Genomic DNA, 24,729 nt, shown 5'->3' on the forward strand with positions numbered 1-24,729 from the left:
TCATGATAGCTGTATCCCTCGAGCCCTTTACAGAACTAGGAGGCAGCTGGACTGACTGGGGAGTCTGCTTTTTCCAGGAATGATTACTTGTAAATCTCGTCGCTTTCAGGAACTTCCTGAGCCTTATAAAGTGTGGATTACTTCCTGGGCTTATGAACTAACTACTCTTCCACATCTAGGAGGAGGTTTCTGGTCCAGGTAAATAGTGACATACACATACCCCATATTCCATTTGCTCCATGCCAAGCTTAGCCCACTTAGTAGAGGGGGGTTGTGTGGCTTGTGTGTATGTCCAATTCAGAGAAATGACTAACTGTCTTGGCATCCTGAACTCTCAAAGCCAGGAGTCTCTGCATTTCTCGGTAAGGCATCCCTAGCCTCTTAAATCTAGCAAGGTGTGGATCTGTGTGTAACTAATCCTTTAGGGTTGCTGCGTCCCCTGGTCCAGCTCCCACAGTTCTCGCTAGCTGCATTGGTTTTCCGTCTTCCTCTGGGAAGAGTCCCGCTCCTGGGTCGATGTGCAGCCAGTCACATAGCCTTCTCGACCTCTAGCCTCCTCTCAGTGACTTTGAGGTTCATTCTACCTAGCCTTGGGCAGGCTCCCTTTTTTTTCTGGATTCCCTGACGCACTCTTTCCTCAGCTCCAGGGACCAAAGTGTATGCTCTCTCCAGGTAGACACTGTCTCCTTGGATCTCCAGAGCTGGGGCTCTGGTTCCCAGGTCTTGCTTGCCTGGAATAACAAGATCTCCATGTTGTGTAGGACTGGAGTCTACCTTGGAAAAAGCTCCTTTTCCCCTGAGACTCCTGAGCTGGTTGTGTGTGCTACAAACGGTCTCAAAAATCTCTGCTAGCTGCCTTCTCGCTTCAGACAGCACAAAGCAATTGGGGGCCAGTGGTCCTTGAACACCATGCACGTCCATTCTCTTTCTTCTTTGTCAGCAATGTTCCTGCGCAGTGGGCCTTTTCTTACTGGAGCTGAGCTTAGGTGTCCCCTGGCTGAGGATGCCCCACCTACCCAGGCCAAGCGGAATTTGCCCCTCATGAATCTAATTCCCAAGGCATACTCCTTTTCTGATGACTGCATGCCTCATGGCTTTTAGGATTCCAGAGTTAGCAGAAGCCAAGGTCCCTGACAGTGGTGGTGAAATGCACAGTAATTCTCACAGAAGGTTAACAGCAGCTCTTGTATAGAAAGGGAGCGACCAGCCCAACCCAGTTTGCCTGGGACTTCCCTGCTTACTGTGCAGAGTCTTGCTTTGGGAAGCCCCTCAATCCCCCACGTACCGATGCGTCAGTCTCCCTCCCTCATGTCCGAGTGCCAAATGGGAGGAAAAGGCAAACACACAACTTAGAATCCAGTGGCCTCTGGCCCTCTTTATCAAAGCAGTATCGGTGAGGCACAAAGTAGTCAAGTTGGAACTGCTGCCTTTTGGAATGGAGCCACAGGGTCAGCAGGGTCCTCTCTGTAGCCCAGGCTGGCCCTCAACTTGCTCTGTAGCCAGGGCTGTCCTTAAACTCCTTTCCTGCCTCTACCCCTGGAATGCTAAGATTACAGGCGTGCTCCAATCCTCCAGAGGTAGAGAGGAACTCGACCTCCGTTTGGGGTCAGACTGAGGGCATCTGCTCTCCACATTTCATAGTTGGAAAGAGGGCGTGGCTCGTAGTTTTGGAAACCAGTGCAAAAGCTACCTGTTGATTTTACAGAATCAATCAATCTGTACAGATTTTATCAATCAATCAATGGGTACAGATTTTACAGTTCTGTGGATTGGCTTGTGGGGTAGGGTGGGCCAGGTGACAGGCGGGTATGGCGGCGCCCACTCACCTTGGAATAGGCTGAAGGTAGAGAGAAGTAGACCCACAGACTGCATCTGTGGGAGGTCTTGTTTGTTTGGGGGACAGATCTTGTGGAGGAGGGACAGAGGGGGAGGAGCTAGAAGGGAGACATTGGGAATTCACTTTTGACAGCATAACTGGGCTGATTGAATGGTAAATTCCAGGACTGTTGGGCAGGTTGGTCACGCAGCCCTCAAGCCAGTGCCCCCTGTAGACCACTCAGGGAATAACCTGGCACTCTAGCTGGGAACAGAGTGCGTGGCACTCCTTCAGAGATGTCTGTGGCAGACAGAGAATGGTCGGCAGTGCTGGTGGCCATGACATGAGTCAGCGCTGTCCCCTGTCCCTCAGGCAAGTGACAGAGGCTCCGGCTCGCCCAACTCCAGTCTCCTGCTTTGTAAGGTGTGTGTTGTTCCTGGTGATGACCGTGACAGTGAAGTCGGTTGATGTCATCCAAGCCTTCTGTGAGCGCCTGGCCTGGGATTCAGGCTGAGCACTGCCTCCGCGACAAGCAGGGCCTCTGGCTTTGATGCTCCTCTTCCCTTCCTGGGGTGCAGTGTAGTAACCCCAAACCCTGGGCTTGGCCTGAGACAGTGATCCAAGCTGCAGAGGGTGGCCTTTAAGTTAAATAAAAATCAGCTGAACTGAGGGGTTCCGTTCCGCACGTCACAAACGGCCACATTCCAAGTGCTCCGACGTGGGCTGGGGGAGGTGGAGAGATTGATGGGTACTCACCCGGCATGCATGAGTCGCTGGGTTCCCTCCCAGCACTGCATATAAATTGAGCATGGTGGTACGCGCCTCTAAAGGTTAGCTCTTGAGAGGGGCAGACAGGAGGGTCAGGTATGAGGATTCATGGTCATCCTAGGCTACGTAGCGAGTTACATTGGGGAACACATATAGGACTCTCCCACTGTTCTAGAAAGTCCCTGGGCAGCACTGATCTGTAGGCCCCACCCTGCTCCTGCAGGGACCGAGAGCACTGACCTTTACTGTCTCCTGGTGGCTCTGCATTCTTTGTTATCAGGTCTGCTGGTGACTGTGTGGTCCCCTCGGTCCAGACTGCCAGCCCGTCCTGGGACTGCCCTCGCTTGGCACCAACAGCCTTCACAGCCCCAGGAGTCCCGCTAGCTGGCAGGAGGAGGTGGCAGGGATTCCAGGCCTGGCACCTGGCATGTCACTGAGCAAGACCGGCTAAGCCTGAGATAGTTCCGGCCCCGCCCTGACAGCTCAGGATGTCGGCTAGTACTTCAGGGAAAGGCAGTGACTTAGCGGGAACTAGGAAGCTGGAGGAGGCTTTACTGGACAGCAGGACAATTCTAGTTGTTCATCAGGTGACAGGGGGAGGGAGATGGTGGAGATTCTCTTAGAACATGGCATTGATGTTGGCTGAGGCCCCCCTCTGGCTGTCCATCCCTTATACGCCTGATGTTTTACTATAGGGACACTGTGGCTCTAAGCCAGGTCCTGTCCCTGTTCTTGGGGCTCACAGAGCAGCAGGACAGAGAGATGCACAAAGAGGCCATGCTCTAGCTGGTGACACTGAGTGCTAGGACCAGCACACTGACCTACAATAGAGGGACCATGCCAATCCTTTAAGACCTACACGGTGGTGCCCGTGACATGGCTACTGGTGCCAAATGCAGGGCATCATCATATATATAATGGGGTCCTCCTGCTCGTCGTTCCTGTTTCTCTCGGTCCTCTGAGAAGGGCGCTGTTCCGCTTCCTTTTGATAGCGATGTTAGGAATGGCTACTGCTTCTGGAACGTTCTCCGAGTTACCACCTGATTGATGGCTAAGATTAACTGAGCTCTTAACTCTGAGTTGGACACATGCCTGACGCTTTCCCCCGACACGGCGCCTTCCCCACCACGACCATCCCTGTTCTTCGGAAGAGGGAAACTGAGGCAAGCCATCAGGCCGGTATCACACAGCAGCAGACTGGGAAGCTGAGAGCCTCCTGGGAGTTCTGCCAGGCCCAGAGCATTGCGAGGGGACAGGACTGAGTGTGTTACCATCCCTAACCGCTATGCAGGTACAGGTTCCACACTGGGGATAGGAACAAATTCAGAGGAGAGAGATGGGGCCCCAGAGGAACACATGGGTCTCTAGAGCAGTGATGTCAACCCCAGAGGGATAGTTCCCCCAAGACTGACTTCATCGGAGCCACAGTAAACAGGTGAAGCCCTTGGGGCTGCAGCCAGGGTCAGCTGATCATCCTACCCCACTCATTTATTTGCACACAGCTCCATGGATGTGCTTATCGCCTGACGTGCCAAGCCAGGCCACAGTCATGACCTCTGTCATGCGCTGAGCGGGATCGGGTCTAGGGTCCTGTCTAGAGTGTGGGCTTCGGGTCTGACGGGACTGTGGTGTTGGAGCAGTGCTGGTCTCTGAGGATGGGGGAGGGAAAGTTCTTACCCACAGCTCTTGCTCCACGTATACTTAGGTAGGTTATAGGGGGGCTGGGTCAGCTGCTAGGTTGAGAAAGGGCACATTCTTCGCTAAGCCAATTCCCTGTGGTGCCAGGCTGAATGCCACCATGTAGCAAGCCTCTCCTCTAACCTACGGCGGCGTCACATGCTATATCTATCCACTGTCAGCCGAGACTGCCGGGAAGACGCCTGATTTCAAGGGAAGTTGAGCGCATCTCCAGACTGGCGAAATACAATAAACTGTACTGGATGTGGCTCACGACTGTGAATTGCTCAAGGGCACACAGCTGGAGAGAGACTAAGCCAGGAGGATTTGAATGTGTGCATGGGTGCCTTGTTGTCAGAGCCTAGTGTCTTTTAACACTGTGTGTGTGTGTGTGTGTGTGTGTGTGTGTGTGTGTGTGTGTGTGTGTAGTGTTGGCAGTCTATTTATTTGTGTGTGTGTGTAGAAGTCAGAGGACAGCTTTTGAGGGGTCGGTTTTCTTTGTCCCACAGAAGCCCAGGAATTGGAACTCAGGTCATGAGGTTTGGTGGCCAGGTGCCTTTGTCTACTGAGCCATCTTGTCCTGGAACCACAGCCTCTCGTCTCACCTCTGAGGGCCCGTGACACCACTTGCATTGTCTTCTCTGTCTGAGGTGGTAGAGTAGGCAGGACCTGGGTGGGGAATCAGAGGTGTGGGTCCCCACAAGCTCAGTACAGCGAGTTCTGACTCCTCCCTTCCCCTTAGACCGACATCTTTGATCCCTGCACTCTGCAGGTGGAGGCCGGAGGATCAGGAGTTAAAAGTTACCCTCATGTGCATAGTGAGTCTGAGACCTTCCCTTGGCTACATGAGGCCTTGTCTCAAGAAGCAAACAAACAACTCAGGTTTCCACACAGGAAGTGAAGGTGGTACTGCTGCTCCCATGGGAAGGTCCCTGGGTAGTGGATGCCATCTGTCACCGACCGTAAAGGTAGGGGTGGTAGGGTCAGTGCCAGGCCTCTGGGTTCTGCCCCTTTTAGATGGCTTTGGGGACTCAAGAGTCTGTATCTATCCCTTTGATAGCTATGGTAGACCCTGATGGCGAAACCGCAGACGCTGAAGGATAGAACCACCTCACATCAGACTGGCCACAGTTGAGGCTGGACCCCAGGAAATCTAGCCCCCAGAGCCCTTCCATTCCGCCCTTCGCTTTTCTCCTCAGGGACCCCTTCCATGTTCGTGCCCCAGCCAGAGTCCTAAATCTATCTAATTGTATTTTCTCCTGGGGTGTTTGCAGCTGGCCCGGTTCTCCCATCCAAGGCCAGCTCTAACTAGTGGTGTGAAGGCAGTGCTTGTAAAAGCCTCTGAGTCAGTCAGGCTGGAGGAACGGGTACATAGAAGCCCCCTCCACATTCAAAGCCTGCCTGAAAAGCACCTGTTACCTGCTCCCTGAGCCCCAGCCTGGGGCCTTGCTCATGAACAGAAATCCTCCAAGGCAACTACTTTCTAGCAGGCTTACTCCTAAGGAAACATGGCCCAGGGCTGCAGGAAGCAGTGTCTCCAGGAGGAATCTGCCCCTAGCAGGGTGGCCATGGGGCCCCTTCTCCCACCCTGAGCACTGCCCTACATGGTTTGAGTATCCCAGACAGTGGAGCTAGGCATGGGGACTCGAATGCTGTCCTCAGGACAAGAGCGCTTGGCAGCTGGAAGGTGACCCAATGCTAACTCAGAGCAGCAAGCTGGGGACAGCAGCAGCTCTCTACTGCTACAGAGCTCCTGATGGTGGCAGTGTGTAGCAAGCAGTGCTCCAGGGGAGAGCTAGGAAGGAGCTGAGGCTCCTCTTCCCTCATCGGTTTAGTGGTTTAGAGGTGTTTGGGTTAGAACTGATTTGAAAATTTCTGCCTCTAGGAAGGTCAGTGCTGGCTGTCATAGCCTGTGACTTTGGCATTCTGATCAAACAGTGAAGGAAAGGATGGTTCCTAATGCTGTGTTCTTTTGTCTTCACGTTGATGGTGGCAGCCTTGGGAAATCCTCGGGCCTGTGTGATTGTCCCCTAATCTCTCAGGTTGGTCCTTGGGCCATCCTTCCAGTTGGGGACCCTATAGAGCAAAGAGCAAGTCCTGTCCTGATGCTCTCACTCAGTTCAGGAATAGGTTGGTGGCTAATCAGGGGCGGGCTGGGGAGACAACTCCATTGGTGATGTGTTTACTGCGCAAATGTGACGATCCGAGTTAATCCTGGGGACCAGCAGGACCCTGGCACTGAGGCATCCACTTCATGGGGGACATTGAGTGAGCAGCCAGGTAGCAGATGTAGCAGGGAAGAGAGAAATGCAGGGAGACAGCAGAGGTTGATTTGGGGTTCAGCTCATGTGTTGGAGGTAGGGAGCTCTAGTGTATGGATGTGTCCCTGGTGCCTGGGTCACACCAACCGTGCCCCACAGGAAGTATTCAATAAATATTTGGCAATCTAGCCAACTACGCACGGAGAGAGGGAAGCGAGCTCTCAAGTCAGCAAGTGGGTGACTGATGTGAAGCCAAGTGTGAGGCAGCTTTCACATACCCATCCTTCTCCGTCACTGAGAAGACTCTGGCTAGAGTGGCCACAGAGGTTCCTGTGGACACCATGAGGCCTCCGTAGTAGAACTAGAATCAGAGTGGGCTGATGACAGATGCACCTGATGACACAGGCTCCCCCAGAGCCTACGTCTTTGAAATCGGTTTTGTGTCACCTTGTGGAGACGCCTCCTAGAGCCACCCCATCATCTAACGACTCACAGGAAGTGGTCTTCGAAGACACATCCTGAGAACTTGGTCCTCTTCTGTTACTCAAGAGGTGCTGGTGGCTGCGCTCAGGGCCTGCTGGGTCTGGACCTCATGGCTATTGTCTTCTGTGATCTTCAGAGTTCAAGTTCCAGAAGGGTGATTTTATGGGGGTGGATAGCGGAAGCTAGCAAGCAGAGGATGCAGGAGAGATGGCCGGATTTAAATCCCTGGTGGCCTGGACTTCTCTGTGTTCATTTTGGTCTGTTGGGATCTGTTACTAATCCCGGCAAGATGTGCAGGGGGGGAGGGGGTCATGTGAGGTAGCATGTGTGACTGGCTGGGTTTTTGTCTTTTTTTTTTTCTTTTATGTCTTCCATTAGACTGAATAATACCAGTTACCTGCTCTTGATTCCAGATGACTGGGGCTGGGTAGAGGGGTTTTGTATATGAAAAGGAAACCGTGTAACTTGGTCCAGGGGCTACGCCCACTGCCTTGGTTCTAATTGGTACCTTCTCGTACCCTCTCAGCCACTGGGTAGTTTTCGAGTGTGTGACTGTGTTTCTGTGTCTAGAAGGCTTTCAGATAAATGGAGAAAGGTGACTGATCTGAGTCTTGGTCACATAGCTACTACCTCTCGGTGGCTGGCCCTGGGTCCCCTGAGCTACCACCTTCAAAGTTCTTTCCCTTTCAAGCTATGACCGGTCCTTCTAGGTTGCAGTGGCCCCGTGATGCGGACACTCTTATCCCCACTTCACTAGACAAAAATTCAGAGAGTTCAGAAGTCAGGGAGAGCTGTCAAAGGGTGCTGAAAATCTAAGCCGTGTGTACCCACATTCTAGAACTTTTCCCAAGCCAGCCCCACGGCTTCTTGACATGCCCCCACATATTTCTACGTGCCTTGCCATGAACTTTCTTGGAGATGGTCCCAGGGTCTCTGCAGGAGCACCCCACAGTGTGTACACCTCACAGTGTGTACACCTTCCAGTGTGTACACGGGCTCAGTTCCCTCGGCACCCATTGTCACTCATCCTGGAAGCCCTGGCTAGAAGCCTACAGCTCGAGGAAAGACCCGCCAAGGACTTCCCATGCATGAAACACACACGGGCTCCTGAATCCAGCTCAGCTCTGCCAAGAACCGTAGAGAAACACTGAGTTTATTTGTCTAAGAGTCTGCCCTGCTGGCCTCGGCTTCCGGAGAACCCAGCTTTGTAGAGCTAAGGTCCTGTGAGACAGAAGGCTACCAGGGTCAGACAGAGGGAGGCCTTTGGGACATGAGAAGGGACTGGTGGTGCTTGTGGGCTGTGAGAGCTGACAACCCCCATGACTGCTGTCCAGGTGGCAGAAAAGGAAGCACCCATGGTATTTCGTCTCTTGTAGGCAGCATCTCATGTAGCCGAGGCTAACCTTGAACTTTGGGCTCTCTTGTCTCCTCCTGAGAGCCGCATTACAACCATGCACAGTGTACAGTGTGCAGTTTGTGTGGTTTGAGTGAGCACACAGCCCAGGACTCCTTACATGCTAGTGGACCATTCTACTCACCAGCCTTGACCTTGCTGCTTTTTATTTCAGCCAGGAAAAGCCCAGCCACCATCCTTCTAGATGCCTCTCCTCTCTCAACCTGTTTCTTCCTTATTAAATCTGAAGATTCTTTGGGGCTGACATGGGGGTAGCAGGCTGCTCTCTAAGGTCAAAGGTTTCCCTTCCCAATCTTTACATCCCTGACACCTCAAGGTTCCAGAGGTGGAGGCAGGAGGATTGAGAAGTCTTCCTTGACTACATACCGAGTTCAAGACTAGCCTGGGTTACTTGAGATTCTGTCTTTTTGTTTGTTTGCTTGTTTGCTTTTGTTTTGTTCTTGTTTTTATTCTCAGTACAAGGTTTCTCTCTGTGTAGCCCTAGCCGTCCTGGAACTCACTTTGTAGACTAGGCTGGCCTCAAACTCAGAGATCCTCCTGCCTCCATTGCCCCCAACCTCCACCTTAACAAAACCAGAATACATTCTTGCTTTTTTTTTTTTTTTTTTTTTGGTTCTTTTTTTTCGGAGCTGGGGACCGAACCCAGGGCCTTGCGCTTCCTAGGCAAGCGCTCTACCACTGAGCTAAATCCCCAACCCCACATTCTTGCTTTAAATGGTTTGTGAAGTTCTCTTTGGTTTCAGCCCATGGGTGGGGCAGTCTTGTCCCGTGTTGGTGGCTGGTTGAGCTTTCATCAGAGCTACTAGCCGTGAGCTCTCTGTTGTTGTGGTGAAACACCATGACCCAGAAATACACTTGGAGAGGAAAGGGTTTATTTCTGCTTACAACTCTCAGACCACACTGTCACTGAAGGAAGTCAGGGCAGGTACTCAAAGGAGGAACCTGGAGGAGGTGAGGCCATGAAGGGGTTCTTCTTACTGTCTTGCTCTCCATGGTTTGCTCAGCCTCCTTTCTTATACACCCCAGGACCGCCGTGCTCAGGGGTGGCACCACCTACAATATGCTAGGCCCTCCCCCACCAATCACTAATCAAATAAGATGCTCTCTAGACTTGCTTACAGGCCAATATGATGGGGTGTAATTCCTTCACCCCAAAGAGCTCTGTGGCCAGCTGACAGGAAGTGAACCAACAGGCAAAGATGGTTTCTATCTCCCTTAGCACTCCTGGTGGAGCCCCTGGCGGCCCCCTTCCCTAAGAACGTGAGTTCCTCTTTAACCTGCCTGCCCAGCTTCCTGCCTCTACCTGTCACCTTACTCATTTTCTCGCTCACATTTGTCACAGTTTTTGAATGTTCCACGTGCTTCGCATAGTTAACCTCTCTATCACCACCATTCTACAAGGAATCCCACCAGGGGCAGGCAGGGCTGTGGACCTTCACACACACACACACACACACACACACACACAATCTGGAAACTGACGTTCCGAAAGACTGGTCTAGCCAGGCCCCAGCCAGCCAGGGTCAGGACTAAGGTGGCATGTTGGGTTTTTTTCTTTGCCTTGCAAGCGTGTGTTTGTTGCCTTTACCGTCTGAGCAGATGTGGAGGACGGCAGAGGATCATTGGCTGTCAGAATGTTGGCTTGCGGTGCTGCAGACATCTATGTGCGGGGAGGTGACCGGCAGTTCCTGTGTTTTGAAAGCAACAGAGACAGCCGTGAACACCCGTGTTCTTGGCCGTTCTGCATGTGCTTCATGTGGGCTCTGTGTAAACTGGTCCTGGCACGCACACGGGGAAAACACAGTGAGGCTGAGAGCCCCTGCTCTAGCCACGTTCCATGTCTATCCAGAGTAGTAGAGCAGCTTGATAAAAATCAGGAAAAGGGTGCATCTTTTCCAGTCATCAAAACTTGCCCAGGGCCTTCCTTCTGTTTACGTAAAATTCCAGCAAGGAGCCAGAGAGATGACTCAGTGGGCAGTTTTTGTTGGAGGATCCAAGTTCAGTCCCCAGCACCCATGTAAAAAGCTAGAGGGGGAGGGAGAGACTCTGTGGCTCACTGGCCAACCAGCCTAGCCTACCTCCTAGGTGACCAAGGAGAGACCCTGTCTCAGAAAGCAAGGTGGGTAGCTGGCTCCTGAAGAGGAAGGTGGAGCTGTCCTGTGGCAGCCACACATAACCACACACAGGTACCTGCCGTCCACACACACTCAAAATTTCAAAGTGAAAAAGTCAGTTTGGCCGTGATGACATGGGTGACTAGAGGCTGGCTTTTGCCCTGGGTCTCTTCCTTGTGAATTGCTCTCAAGTGAGGGCAAGCTATGAGCCTTGAGGCTTTTCATATGCACAGTGCTTGTCAGCTCTGTCCTCAGGCTGAACTGAGGGGCTGCAGTACTGCTGGGCCCCAGCTGAACCCTGGAGTCCCCACACCTCCCAGAGCCTCCAGGTCTAGACTGTCATCGGGCTGTCATCCGTATCCTCCCCTACCCCCACCCTATTTTCTAGCAGGCTGTCTTGCTGGAAGGCTTTGCTCCACCCCCATCCCTTCTGTGATGACGTGGGGCCTGTGAACAGGCTACGAGGTCTGGCACGCTGAGGAGAGTAAGGGATGTGGACCTGCCGCTGGAGTTCCAGGTCGCACATCTGTGTCATCTGAGCATCCCTGTTTTTCCAAAGGGACGGGGATGGCTGTAGGAGAAATCTCCTATGCCTTAGAGGCTGAGCCTTATGGCTTCCTTTAAGAACCAATGGGCCTGGGGACTTTCCCCCAAATTTGTCCTCTGGGAAATTTCTGCAGAACTTGTGTGGTGCTTCTACGGAACTTCAGGTTACAGCCAAGGGCAGCGGTTAGACATTCTTAGAAAGGGTGGTGCTGGAGACAAGGCTGAAATTCTCAGCACCTCTCAGCAGGACCCTGCGCGGGTGGATGTCACAGACAGCAGCTTTATTCGTGCAGCCCCCTTCCCCGAAACTCTTGTGCCCGCCACTGGGACAATCCACTTAAAGGAGAAAGGGTTCGTTTGTGTGTTTGTGGACTTCAGTTCATGGTCACGCAGCCGTGTTGCTTCTGGCCTTGGATGAGGCTGAACAGTGCAATAGCATCTGGAAAAGCAAATCTGCTCACTTTGTGGTGGCTAGCAAGCACGGTGACAAGGGACAAGAGCACACCCCCAGTGCCCTCGAACTTTCTTCTTACAGGCTCTCTTGCCAGTGTGTAACAGTGTATAGGTCCTCCTGGTCCTGCTGTGGAGGAACGGTTCAAGGTCAGGGTCTCCCCCAAGTTTGTGAAAGTCCAGAGCAGGGTTCTGTGTTCCTGTACCGTTGAGAGCTCACTTTGCTGTGCATAATGTATGCCCTGGACCCCAAACCTTCTTCCTTTTCTTCTTTCTGAAGAGGATCCAGTGGGACCTCCCCCAGGGTCCCTTGGAATGGTGGTACCTGTAGGCAGTTCCAGTCCCACCTGCCTGGCTGTTAACTGTTTTTAGACAAGTCCGAGGATTCTGGGTAGAATGGAGCTGACATGGGGAAAATCTTTGAGTCACTCATCAACTGCTTCAGTGGCAAAGGCACGTGTTGGGACAGATGCCAGGCCCGGGGACCAAATTCCCACCTTTCCCATGCTCGCAGAGAAGACAGGGCTTGGAAGGGTCGGGATACGGAAATAGCCAGTCTTGGCTGTGTTACTAAACTTCTTGAGGCATTTAGCCATAAAAGGGGGCAGCTGCCAGGGCTGGCTTCCTGATTGATGAGCCCTCTGTATGCCTCCTTACTGTCTTCATGCAGCCCTGGGATGGCCCTGCTGCAGGGTCTTTTTCTTTTTAAGAGAAGGGTCCAGCTGTAGTGCAGCTGTTGTTACAGGTGGGCAGGGACCCCCACAGCTGTGCATCAGTGGGAGGCCAGACCCTCGAACCTGCTGGCCTTAGCCCCATTCTACATGATGCACACCACCCTGGAGTTGATAAACGGACCAGGACCGTCCAGGTCTCTATGTTGGTGGTTGCAAGAGATTGGATCATGGTGGGAAGCAGGCAGCCTGTGACCTGTCATGGCCTCTCTCTCCATTTCCTCCGAGTGACCACAGCTGCCTTGCTTGCCGTGGTACTGCAGTGTGGTTGAGTGAAGTCCAGCGCTCAGCTGGGGCTAGAGTGGTCACGGGTTGCGGGGAGGATGGCTATGCTTAGTGAGGGTGGGGCTTGTGGTGGGTGGGATTTGGTGGGGTGGGTAGGGCTTTGGACATAAGGCCTGAGAGAGTGGGATCCGACGGGTGGAGTCTGTGTTTGTGATGTAGGTATCTTCCTGTCACCCCATGGGAAAGGCAATAGGACAAAGGCTTTTTCACAGTAATGGGAGGATAAAAGGTCCAAGTGGTAGACCATGTAGTTGGTCCACACAGGGGGGCGTATCCAGCCACAAACAGGGGTAAGGCAGGGCCTCAGCTCTGAGCCTGTGTAGCAGTGTTCTCAATAAACAGATTCACACAGGCAGAGTCTAATGGGCAGGTGATGGTGGTTTTCTGTCAGGTGTTGGCTTCTTGGCGTGATGGGTGTCTCCTGCATCGCAGAGGGATCTTTACGAGTCCCTGGCAGTCCAGCCATCGGGAACACAGATGCCATACTGTCTGTCCTTGACCTTCTCAGTGTGCCCTGGCCACCTGCGCTGGAAGGGGCTTCCTGCCATGCCATGTGGCGTCCTCCTGTAGACCAGAGCAGGGCCTCCTGACTGCCTTGCCACCGTGATGGCACCAAAGGACCCTGCCTTGCGTTTCGGCTTCCCTGGAGGGGATGACTCAAGTCCCACTCAGCCGGCTGCCAGAGTGACAGCCAGCCTGCTGCTTACAACCCCGGGCCAGCATGAGGCTTCTGCAGCACTCAGCGGCTCCAGTCTGGAGTGGTTGATAGAGGGACTTTCCAGCCAGATAGCTTTTCCTTTTGGGGTGTGGGAGCCCCCCCATCCCACTGGAACGCATGTCTTGAGTCAGCCTGGAGCCTCGTCCTGGGGGGCTGAAGACTCATGAGTCATGTGCTCATCACCATGGAAACCAGGGATAGGCTGGGATGGCGGAGCTGATCTCTGAAAGACAGGATGGCGAAGGCTGCCAGATGAGCACCCCTCTGGATGAGAAGCCCGAGAGAGCAGATAATTAATATAAGCATTAGCTCGGGAGGTCTTGGGGTTCGGGGAGGGGAACACTGGTGAGGGACCCTCCAGCAACCTGCTCTGTCTCCTGTTCAGGCCTTGGATGCTTTCAAGCCAGACTTATCCCAGAATCCTCTGTTTTCTGGAAAACGCAGGCCCTCTTACACTAGCCCATAATAGTCCCATAGCAGAACACTGCGGCAGCTCAGAGATTTGTCCCCACCTCTCACAAGAAGGCAGTGTCCCCAATGCACAACTCGCAGTGTCCCAGAAGGCTGCACCCCAAGAGCCAGGACCCTGGGTGGTGGACGTCGGTGCCCTCAGCACCCAGCACATGCTGACTCAACATGGCGCTCAGTTCAGAAACTCTAGCGACAAGCCCACCTTGTTAGAGTGTGGCCAGAGAGTAGCGCCCAGCGGAGAAAGCAGTAGGTCCCTCATTCCTGGCCAGGGCTCCCAGGACTCCTTAATATCTCTCTAATGAGAGTAATTTGGCAACAGCAGAAAACATGCTCTAACCCTTTGTCCCAGTAATTCCATTTCTGGGAATCTGGCCTAAAGAAATAAACCTAAATATAGGCTAGAAAAACAGGCTTCACAAGGATGTTCACTTCAGAGTTGCTTATCACTCATGCAAAGCAGGACGGCCGCTCAGTCAACGACAGAGAGGGCAGGCGCAGAGGGAGACTCGGAGTGGATGCTCCTAGGTGTATAGCACAGGCAGATTCTTTGATTTGGGACTCAGCAAAAAATTTTGTTTAGGGCCAGCGAGATGACTCACTGGGTAAAGGCGGCAAGCTTGCTGTAAAGGCTCGATGACCCGAGCGTGATCCCTGGGTGGAAGGAGAGAACTGACTCCCACAAGTTGATTGCCACATATAAACCGTCTGTGTGTGTCTGTGTGTGTGTGTGTGTGTGTGTGTGTGTGTGTGTGTGTGTGTACACGCATGCATACAGGCACGTGCACATTAGAGAGTAATACAAGTTATGGTTAAGAAGTCAGGAGAGCCTGGTTTAGTGGGTAAGAGACCTCGTTTTACAGAAGGACACGGGTTTGAATCCCCAACATTCGTGTCAAGGCCAGGCATGACTACACATACCTGTGACTCCAGTGTCTCAGGAGACAGGTTGAGCCCCATAGGGCAGAAGCCGAATCAGTCTAGACAAAAGCAGGCCAGCTGCAGGTTGAGTAAGACCCTGACTCAAGGGGGTAAGCAGAAAGTGATAACTTTATCACGGGGCACCCGATGTCCTCTGGCCTCTGTGTACCTGTGCGTGGCGCATGTGCACAGCACACACACACACACACACACAGATGCAGAGTTACAGACATTAAAAATTAAAACGAAAGAAAAAAATACTTTGACGTATTAATGAATGTGTGTGGAGAGAGAGAGAGAGAGAGAGAGAGAGAGAGAGAGAGAGAGAGAGAGAGAACGAGAACGGGAGGGAAGGATGGGTGGGGAACTGAATATAGGTTCTCAAACATGCTGACCAAGCACTCTAACACATGGCGGTATCCCTCGCCCTCTTAACATTTTATATCGTGGCCATCTCACCTGCCTAGGCTGGCTTTGAACTCACTCTGTAGCCCTGGCGGGTCCTGAATTGGTGATCTTACCTCAGCCCCCTGGGTTTATGGGCTTGGACCTTCAGGCTGGGTTCCCGAGTGATCCTGATTTAATTTTACCCGAATGCTTAAACTCTGTCCCTCACCTTCCCACGCTGCATTTGTTAGTCAAGTGTGAGTTGTCATTTACATATAGTGACATCCACCCATGAGCGTGCAGCTCCAGGAGAGCCGATGGATGGTACCACCAGGAGGAGCAGGCATTTGGGGTGAGCCGGTTCCAGATCACCCCAGCAAATATGCCCCGCCTTCCTTCCATCAGCCCAGTCCACCCCTGCAGCCCCGAGCTTCCCGTCTGATTCCACCAGGGCACCCTGGAACCTTGCTCGCGCTGTGAGCCTGATTCTTAGTTGTGCCCGAGAGCTGCGTTTCCCATTTTCCCTTGGGAAGTCTCAGTTGTCCTACTTTCTGATTCCCCTCTTGTCTGCTGGTGACTCTGGCTCCTGTGTCATCATTGCTGTGGGTAGCATGGTCTCAGTGGGTGTGACACATCTGTCCGCACATGTCATCGAGCTTCCTGTCCCCGTGAGGACCCTCTGGGAGCAGAGGCAGCAATGTAGCTTAGCCTGCGGTGACCACAGAGGAACCTCGTATGTAGAGGAGAGCAGGGAAGATGAGAACAGTATCCTTTGAGCCACACCGCTTTGCCCATCTGTAGTTTTCCACACTAGTGTGCCAAGGTGGCCCTGACCCGAGGACCCAATACTTCTGTGCTACTGCTGTGATCCAGGCCCTGGTCGGTCATCTTAATTTCCCATTGGCCCCGTTGTGTCCCCAGATCCCATAGCAGAATCGCTCATCCTGGGCCCCTAAAACCTCTTCAGCTGGGCTCAGACATTTCTCGTCCTCCATGAGTGCTGGATACCCCTTTGGTTTTGGACACACAGACTGGTTAGCCCAGGCTGGCCTCACGCACTCAGCCCTCGTGCCTCCAATGGCAGGTGAACCTCAGGATGTCTGGCTTGGGCACATGTCTTGAGGAATATTTTGTTTTCACTCGGGTTTTGGAGTTTGGGGAAGAGGGAAGAGGACGCTGGAGATAAACTATATCTTCAGTATTGTTCCAGATGCTGAGCTAAGTAAGCCCTTGGCGAATTAGATCCCCTGGAATATTCTCCGCAGTTCTGTTTTATGAAATTACTCTCAGAGGAACCAGGTTCAGAGAGGTGCTGTAACTGACTTAATGACACACAGCAAGGGGTTCAAACATAGGTCTTTAATGGCTCTGAAGACTACTTTGGGCCAGGTGCTGAGTCAGACAGTGGAAAAGCGATCAATCTGGCTTTTAAAAACAACGCACACCTATTTATACCCAGCCCTTTCCCAGAAAGCCTTGCTCACAGCTTCAGCCACAGGCTGCTTGTGGACGACCAGGCCAGGTTGTACAATGGAGGTGGCCTGCAGCAACCTCCACGTACCGGGTGGTTTGCACAGGTGGACACCGTGCTCTGCGGGTCCTGCTGGAGAGCAGTGCACTGGTCGGAAGGGCTTGTGGCCAGCCACCTCCCACCAACCCTGTCCTCCTGGCTCTGTTCTCGGTGGCTTCGGCTTCGGTGATGCTGCTGGAATTTCCTGCAGCACCTTCCCCCTTGCGGGGTGTGATCCTTACACCCGGAAGTGCTACCTGCTACTTGAGCTGCGCCTGATTGACCTCTCCCCTCAGCCCTCTCTCTCTCTCTCTCTCTCTCTCTCTCTCTCTCTCTCTCTCTCTCTCTCTCTCTCTCTCGCTGTTCCCCAGGCCTTTGCATGCAGGCCTTGGGTTCATGCTGTGGCCCCTGTCACTGTGACTTGATTGCGTTCGATACTCGCTCTTTCTCTCCACCCCATCCCCCATGATTACTCTTTTTGCGGGGATGGTCTGTTTGTTGTCTCTTCAACCACACTGGACTCTAGTTTTATGCAATACCCACCACAACTCCTAGAATATACTAGAAGCTCAGTGGATATCTGTTGAACCAACCTAAGTTGGTCATTCACTTAACTTAAGGCTGATGACCACCCGCACCAGGGGGGCCGAGGCAGTTTAGCCATCAGCTCTCCCCACCGCCACTACGGGTCGGTTGGAAAAGAAGAAAACGATCAGAGGCCTAAGCGTCTGTGGTAAACTGCTCCCCAGGCCATAGACTTCAGTTGCACCTTCCTCTTTCAGCATAGCATAGTGCACACATTCATTCTGTCTTAGCTGTGGGAAGGGCACAAGACCTCTGTGCTCCACGGATGACCCTGCCACCTCCTCCCTAAAGTCATTGTGAAATTCCACTCCTGGAGTTCCCGGAGCAGTACGTGCACACGAAGGGGTCTGTGGGAGGTTGCCGTTAGTATTAGCTTGTTATAACTTTTCACTGACTCTTCCGACCCCTGGCATTTTGGAGGTGGGTTGTTGAAGACCCTAGCAGGGCCTGATGGCTTCTCTGAGACAGCAGGACTCTCTCTCAGAGGCAGTGTGGATGGGTGGCTTCAGGCCTGTCTTGCCTTCCCCTATCACTGATTCATGCTTGCCTTTCTCATGCTCTCTCACATGCAGCTGAGCCATGTGGTGGTCCAGGCACCGAAGAAAGATAGCATGTGCTCTGTGGACTTTGGGGGTGAGGAAGCAGGATGGGTCAGAGGCTGCCGCTGTAGGGAGTGACCGTAGGAGCCTTCGAAGGATGCTGCGCTGGGGAGGGATGCTGAGATTCAAGCTGTGCCCTGTGCTGAGTCCTGTGGTCATCAGGGGATGATCCCCCCCTCACCCTTGACTTAGGGGTTCCCTTACCTGCTCTTCATTCTGCACCCTAGGTGTGAAATGAGTTCCCTCCACAGCCCCTCTCCCACAGTGGAATGCCGCCAGCTGAGAGCTGGTCCTTCCTTTGGTCCCCGGGTAGACTCATTTCTGTACTTATTATGCTGTCTGCTCACCAGCTCTTGTTTCTCTCTCTCTCTTCACCACAGCCGTCTGGGTACATGGAAAACTCGGTCTCCTACAGCGCCATTGAAGACGTTCAGCCACTGTCCTGGGAGAACGCCCCGAAGTACTGTTTACAGCTCACAATCCCTGGAGGGACCGTTCTGCTGCAGGTAGGGAGAGTAAGCATGAGCCAGCAGTTTCCTGACTCAGGAGGGCAGGGGGAGGACTGTGCATGGATTAAGCACCTGCTGCATGCTGCCCACCCCACCGTCTAGGAGCATGCTCGTTCTCCTGAGCCTGTGAAAAGTGAATTCTGTAGCCTCTGTTTTGGAAAGCAGGGAAACTGAGTCCCCGGGCCGGTTGTCAGGCCTCAGAACTTGTGAGGATTGCCTCGTCATGAATCCTCTCTTTGCTGGACTTTAGTGAGGATTGTGTCCGGTATCTTTTTGGTTAGTTCGGTTTTGTTTTTGCAAACGACGGAAACACCGGCTCTGTGTGTCTGTGAGCACATGAGTCGGAAACGACGCGACATCGTTCAGACCGAAGGTTGAACGGGAATTGGCCGAGCTATTCAAATTGCTGAGAAGGCCAGGAGAGAACTGCAAAGAACAGCTGAGTCCAGGGTCAGGTGACAGATGATGTCATCAGGACTTAGTTTTTGCCCCTCCCTCCATGGTGAGGTACATTGTCAGTGTTGTGGCGGGGAAAAGGGGAGGGTAGCCACCCTAAGGAGCAGCTTAGAATTTCTAATTCTATTAAAAGTAAGAGCTCCCCCCCCCCCCGCCCCCAGCCTCATGGGAGGCCCAGCTTGGCCCTGCTAGCCTTGGGAGTATGTTGTGCTCTGCCCTCTGTGACCCTGTCCTCATCCTGATCTTCCCGGGTCTGTCTGTTGTCTCCTTGTCTTTGGAGGGGGGACAAACCAGCCTCTGCTGTGCCTCCCTTGGCCTCTCTGCCTCCCTTCTGTTTCCCTTGCCCGGCTGATGAGTCTAATACTGGGTCTTTGCAAGGCTGGGCAATGCCAGGCCGTGTGGGGCCGATTGACCCCATAAGCAACCATGGCCAAGACAAGGGGGACCCTGAAAGGCAGCAGGACAGCCCTTCTGGAATGCCTTTTTTGTTCAGTTATGTGGCTTCAAGCCTGCCCCTTTCTCTCTGGGCCCTACAACCCCATCCTCATCCTCCTGTCAGCCTCTGGGGAGACTGAGCCATAAACACATGATTATCAAAGCTGCAATTCAGACATGGACATGTCCCATGTCTCGGGGGCCTAGGAGGAGAGGGGGAGAGGAGGGTGACTCACTGGGTCTCGGGGAGACAGCTGCGCCCCAGGGATATGCACTGATGTGAGGGTGCAGGGTGATGAGTATGACGGTGCCCTGGAGGGGGACACACCTAGTATGGGGGACATGGGGCTCTCTGGTAGGAGTGAGGTTGATGCCCATCACTGTGTCTAGATATGGTCTTGTCAGCTTCCAACTATATACTGAGGGCATTGGCGAGCTATAGAAAGCCTTTGAAGGGACCGGACACTAGACAACAGATCAGGGGCTGAGAGGCAGAAGGCTGAACACTGGGAAATAGCCAGGGAGCCCTGTTTTCTCTGTTGATGGTGGCTCCCATGTACTAGCAGAATGGCCTCTTGTTTCCGAGGCTAGAGCATCCCCATGGGTCAGAGGAGTAAGATGCTGGCCAGCTCTGGGCATGTCCCTTTAACCTGGCCATGGCCCTTGGCTGGTGGTAGTGATGACTCTCCCAGGCTGCAGTGGGCTGAGTGACGCGTCAGAGCTCCCCCTGCGGGCTGACAAACCAGGCTGCCCCAGCGTCCTCCACACTTGCCGCCCCTGCTTGGTGGCTGCTCAGCCAGAGGCAGGAGCAGCAGAGGAGGAGAGAAGAAGGAAGAAGGAGAGAGGAGAGGAGGCCGCACCAGCTCCCGCTGTGATCCGGAGCCTAACTCAGGGAAGCAGCGCGGTCTCCCTTCAGAGAGCTAGGTGGGTGCAGTCTTGCCCCTGCTCACCCCTTGGGTCTCTCTCCTGCTTGTACCTCCATCAGGCCAAGGGAGGCACATTAGCTTGGCTGCCTGTCCCTGCCTCCTCCCTTGATTCCATAATTGTGTATGACTCCTCTGTTCCCCAGGGTGAGGCCAGAGCTGCTGGTTAGGGTCCCTGCTGTGAGTTCTGGTCCTCGTGATGTGTGTCAGGAAGCTCAGCCTTGGCTTTGTCTTAATTCTTGAATGACATACTATTACGAACCAGAGCCCAGGTGTCACTAAGAACATCCTCAGTGCTAGGGACAGATCTTCCTTGTCCCACTGTGGGAAGGGACCTCGGGAGCAGCCAGTTAGGCTAAAGGGTCACAGCCCGGGGGTCGTGGCCCAGCGGAAGCTGTTACAGAATGGCAGAGGTCCTGGAATGTTTTGCAGTGAATGTGAGCACTGCAGCCACCAGTCCCCGTGGTGGTGACGTGAGTTTGGGTTTAATTGACGCTATTGATTGGAAACAGTGCTTTCTCCGTCCTGAGCCACACTGAGTGCCAGGGCTCTGCTCTGCTCTGTTTTCTAGCCCTCCGTCACTCTCCTCCCATCATCCCCCTCTGTCTCTGTGTCTGTCGTTCCTTCTTCCGCCCTCCCTCCCTCCCTCTCTCTAGCTTTTATTGTTTGCTTTTTTAATGTCTCCTTAGCCTCAGAGCATCCATCTCTGTCTTCCTCCTCCAATCCTAGTGTCCTCCCGGTTTGCATTCTGGATCTCTTAGATCAATAGCCTGTCTTACTGGAAGTCCAGCCCCTGGGGCCTGACTTGCAAGTTCCAGAAAGGCTGAATGAACCTTCCTATGGCGTGCCTCTTAAGTAGCAGAGTGTAAGCCTCCAGTAGGTGCAGGAGACAAGGTGCCAGTGCCCAGCATGGGAGCCAGTCAGTGTTCCTGGGCTTTCTGTAATTTCATTGTGAGCTCCCTAAGCACATGTTAGATCCCCCCACTCCCCTCCTCCCTCAGCAACAACAGAGGCCTGCTAACCTTGTGTTTCCCTTACTGTCCTCTTATGAGCTCCACTGTGAGGAGGGCAGCTTCTAAGTACCTACCTTGTGTGTCCTGTTTGAGGCACCTTGCTGGTGGCTTCTGGTTAAGTGTTAAGCACTGAGGAATGATGCAGTTCTAATTCCCTTGAGGAAGAGCAGACAGTTAAATAAGGAGGGAAAGTAGCCCCTCCTTCCTGACAGTGTCCCCACTCATCATCACTGGTCACGAAAGCCCCATCGGGGGGGTTGGACAACTGTTTATCCCACATACAAGTAACTGACAGGGACAGGATGGGTTCCCTTACTGCAAGTGAAGGAGAGAGAGGGGGGCGGGGGGGGGAAGACAGAGACAGAGAGACAGAGAGAGACAGAGACACAGAGAGAGACAGAGACACAGAGAGAAACAGAGAGACAGAGAGAAACAGAGAGACAGAGAGGGGGAAGAGAGAGACAGAAACAGACAGAGAGAGAGAGAGAGACAGAGAGACAGACACAGAGACAGAGAGACAGAGAGAGGGGGAAGAGAGAGAGACAGAATGAGAGAGCACTTTCCCGCTGCCCTTTGCTGTTTTTCCTGGAGATTGGGCCAGGAAGCTGAACTTGGGAGCAGTCCCTGCAGGCTCCAGGCTGTTTTTCTCACCTCGGACAAAGCAACAATGAACTGGAACTTGGCAGCGTCTGCTGAGGAAGTTGGGCTGGCTTGCCTGGAGCCAGCCCTGTGGGAAGTTTATCACCAGGTTCTGGCAGAGAGCTACCAAAGCCAGCCTGGGGCCATGGGGGCAAGGCAGGCTGAGGACTCCCTCTGGGGTTTCAGGGGATTCTCCTCCAAGTCACCCTCTGGCCACTCACTGTACCTGGCGTTCCCTGGGATCTGGGTTGTCTTGGTCCCTCTCTTCTGCCACCCTGGCTGCCAGGGAACTTCACAGAGAGGCTCTCCTGGCTGCAGCACAGCCAGACAAACTTGTCCTTTGCCAGAAGCTACCTAGGGAGGCCTGTACTGGGATTCAAGAGTGTCGCCTGTCATCCTCTGCTGAGGGAGGGTCTCACCTTTGTCACACACTGCCTGGCTCACCCTGTTTTCCATGCTGGCCAACAGGTGCCATGTTTTTCATTGGCTGTCAAGGGGAAGAGCAGCTCCTATATCTACAGGAGCCTGCTTACCTGCTCCCTAGGGGGTACTGGGGCCAACAGGCTAGGAGGGGGATGGGCCTGAGGGCCATCCAAGTCTGCAGTGCTAGAGTGTCCCGAGCTGTTGGGAGGAAGCTTCTGGGCTTCCTTTTTTCACCTATAACCAGACTTTAGTATTTGCCTCCTTGGTTACAAGTCCCATAGTCCAAGCGTGGTACTCAGGTGTCTGGGGACATCCCACCACCACCATGCGTGTTTCTGAAGACTCAGCAAAAGCACGGCAGTCAAGAGCGTGGTGCGTCAGAGCTGAAGGGATTGTTGTGAAGTTTCCAGGGAATGGGTGCATGGATGCTGTACTTACTGTGATTTAATCAGTCATAAGATTTCCCTCCCTCCCTCCCTCCCTCTCTCCCTCTCCTCCCTCCCTCCCTTCCTCCCTCCTTTCTTCCTCTCCTATGCCTGTGCATCCATCCATTTGAGCAAACCTATCCACTTGCACATTTATCTGTCAACATACATACCCCATCCATCCATCTGCGAACACGCCTACACATCCATGTATATACATGCACACCTACCTATCCATCCATCTGCATACATGCGCCCTATCCATCCATCCATCCATCCATCCATCCATCCATCCATCCATCCATCCATCCATCCATCCACCTACTTTCCCATCTGTCTACTTACCTACTTCATCTATTAGTCTACACACTCACCTCCTCATCCACACATTTACCCATCCGTCCATCTGCACGCACACCCACCCACTCACCCACTTAACACTCTGTGTCCCTATCCATCCTTCCATCCACGTAGACACCTAACCGTCTAACCACTTAACCCCTCCCTACACAATGCATCTGTGTATCCACTTATCCACTCATCTCACCCCTGTCCACTTGCTTGTGTATCTACATATTTATCTCTCCACCCACCTCACCTCCACCTACGTACTTACCCATCTACTCATGCACCCATCCACCTATGTACCGACCCAACCATCTACCTGCACATTGCTCCAACCATCCCCTCCTTACTCCCCATGCACCCATCCACGCTTCCTTGCCCTATATTTATGGACGCGTGCGTCCACTCAGCCGTCCTCTCTCATTTATTCCACATGCCAGCCGTTTTTCTGTTGCTCTGGGTTTCAAAAACACGGTGGTGCTCACGTACACGTAATTTACAACCTCACAGAGCTGTAGCTTGCAGGAAGGACAGCTGAGCAGGGCAGAATCACGGTAGACTAGCACGGGCAGAGGGAAGCCAGCCTTGAGACAGTCATCCCAGAGAAGTGGCATTCTGGGTATGACCCAGGTGGCTAGGAGTTGTATGGGCATTGGGGGGAGCAGATGAAGGTGGGGAATTCCCAGTGCAACATTAGGCCATGCTAGAACCGGATAGGCAGATTAGACAAGCTAGGATCCCCTGTACCGAGGAAGCAGCCCTAGTCCTGTGTAGCTCAAAACAGAGCTAAGTATTTCTACCAGTGCACACTGCCTGGTTCCCTGAGGATGCCGGGCCTCTGCTCTGGAGTACTCATCACGTCGTTTGAGATGTTTCTGCAGTGCCTGCATGGGACAGGGCTAAAAATCATGCACTGACTCTTAAAAGCAGAGCTTCTGCCCACGAGTGAAGGGTCCCTTTCGTGCCACAACAACTCACGCTCACTGGCCATGTCACCAAGCTGTGTGTGCTTGTACTGTGCGTCAGAAGGAGTGTGGCTGGGGAGGAGATTGTTGGCAACATTGAGACAGGTAGGTATCAGGAAGGTGGTAGCAGCGGACTGGGGTAGGCTGGGCTTGACTCTCATCCCAAGATCCATTGGATCTTCTTGAAGTTGCCTGCTGGGATCAGAAGAGAGGGGTGTCTAGGAAAGAATCTGTCTCCTTTCTCAGATTCTGGATATTCCTTGGAGACTGTGGCCTTGATCATCTCCATGCTTCAGTCTGATTGGCCCTCCTGCCTCCCTCTTACATGGGTTATGGGATCCCGCCAGGCCACCTTGATAGTCCAAGCTGGTTTTGCCATCACAGGAGCCTTGATGGTACCACATGCAGAGCCCCTTTTACTACCATAGGTGGTTGGCCTGTGACTCCTCCCCAGTACTGTGATATGTTAAAAGCATAGACAAGGCTTTTAACCAAGACTGTGTTGGAGCTGGACCAGCCTGGTTTACACTTACTCATGAGAACTGTGAGTCTCCTCGACTGAGCTAACTGTAGAGATTATTTATACCCGAGATAACACATGCCGAGGCTGGGGCTGTTTTACTCCAGAGAGCCTTTGATGAGCATCTGCAAGGTATTTGCACCATTCACTCATGGCTCAGTGTCATGAGACCAGATACTGGGTCAGTGCTGAACAGGGCTGGGGTGTGGGTGAGCCACAGACCATCAGAGGGTGCTTCTCTCTCTGAGGCCTCTGAAGGCCTTGTGTTGCTGGGTGGCTGGCTCATAGTGAGGCTGTGATCAAGGCCAGGACTTGAGCCTGGGTCTTTCTGAGGCTGAGCTCT

General features: G+C 53.2%; 1 protein-coding gene and 2 long non-coding RNA genes across 4 annotated transcripts in view; 2 read left to right on the forward strand and 1 right to left on the reverse strand.

The window, feature by feature from the left end:
* The window catches only part of Cmip (c-Maf-inducing protein), a 205,758-nt gene that overhangs the window by 105,942 nt on the left and 75,087 nt on the right, over positions 1 to 24,729 (forward strand). The window contains 1 exon segment of one of the 2 annotated variants that reach the window (NM_001163273.1): positions 18,114 to 18,239. In NM_001163273.1, the coding sequence (NP_001156745.1) occupies positions 18,114 to 18,239 (126 nt within the window). 2 annotated transcript variants of the gene reach the window in all.
* LOC102548350 (uncharacterized) lies at positions 1,350 to 2,982 on the reverse strand. The gene is made up of 3 exons (XR_015644188.1): positions 2,825 to 2,982; positions 1,759 to 2,539; positions 1,350 to 1,716 (listed from the first exon to the last, which is right to left on the reverse strand). It is a non-coding gene; the product is annotated as an uncharacterized LOC102548350 (long non-coding RNA).
* Positions 2,529 to 4,530, forward strand: LOC120098622 (uncharacterized). Its single transcript, XR_015644189.1, has 3 exons — positions 2,529 to 2,646; positions 3,577 to 3,875; positions 4,370 to 4,530. It is a non-coding gene; the product is annotated as an uncharacterized LOC120098622 (long non-coding RNA).

The sequence above is a fragment of the Rattus norvegicus genome, chromosome 19 (genome assembly GCF_021556685.1).
Source record: "Rattus norvegicus strain SHRSP/BbbUtx chromosome 19, alternate assembly SHRSP_T2T, whole genome shotgun sequence".
Classification (NCBI taxonomy): Eukaryota; Metazoa; Chordata; class Mammalia; order Rodentia; family Muridae; genus Rattus; species Rattus norvegicus.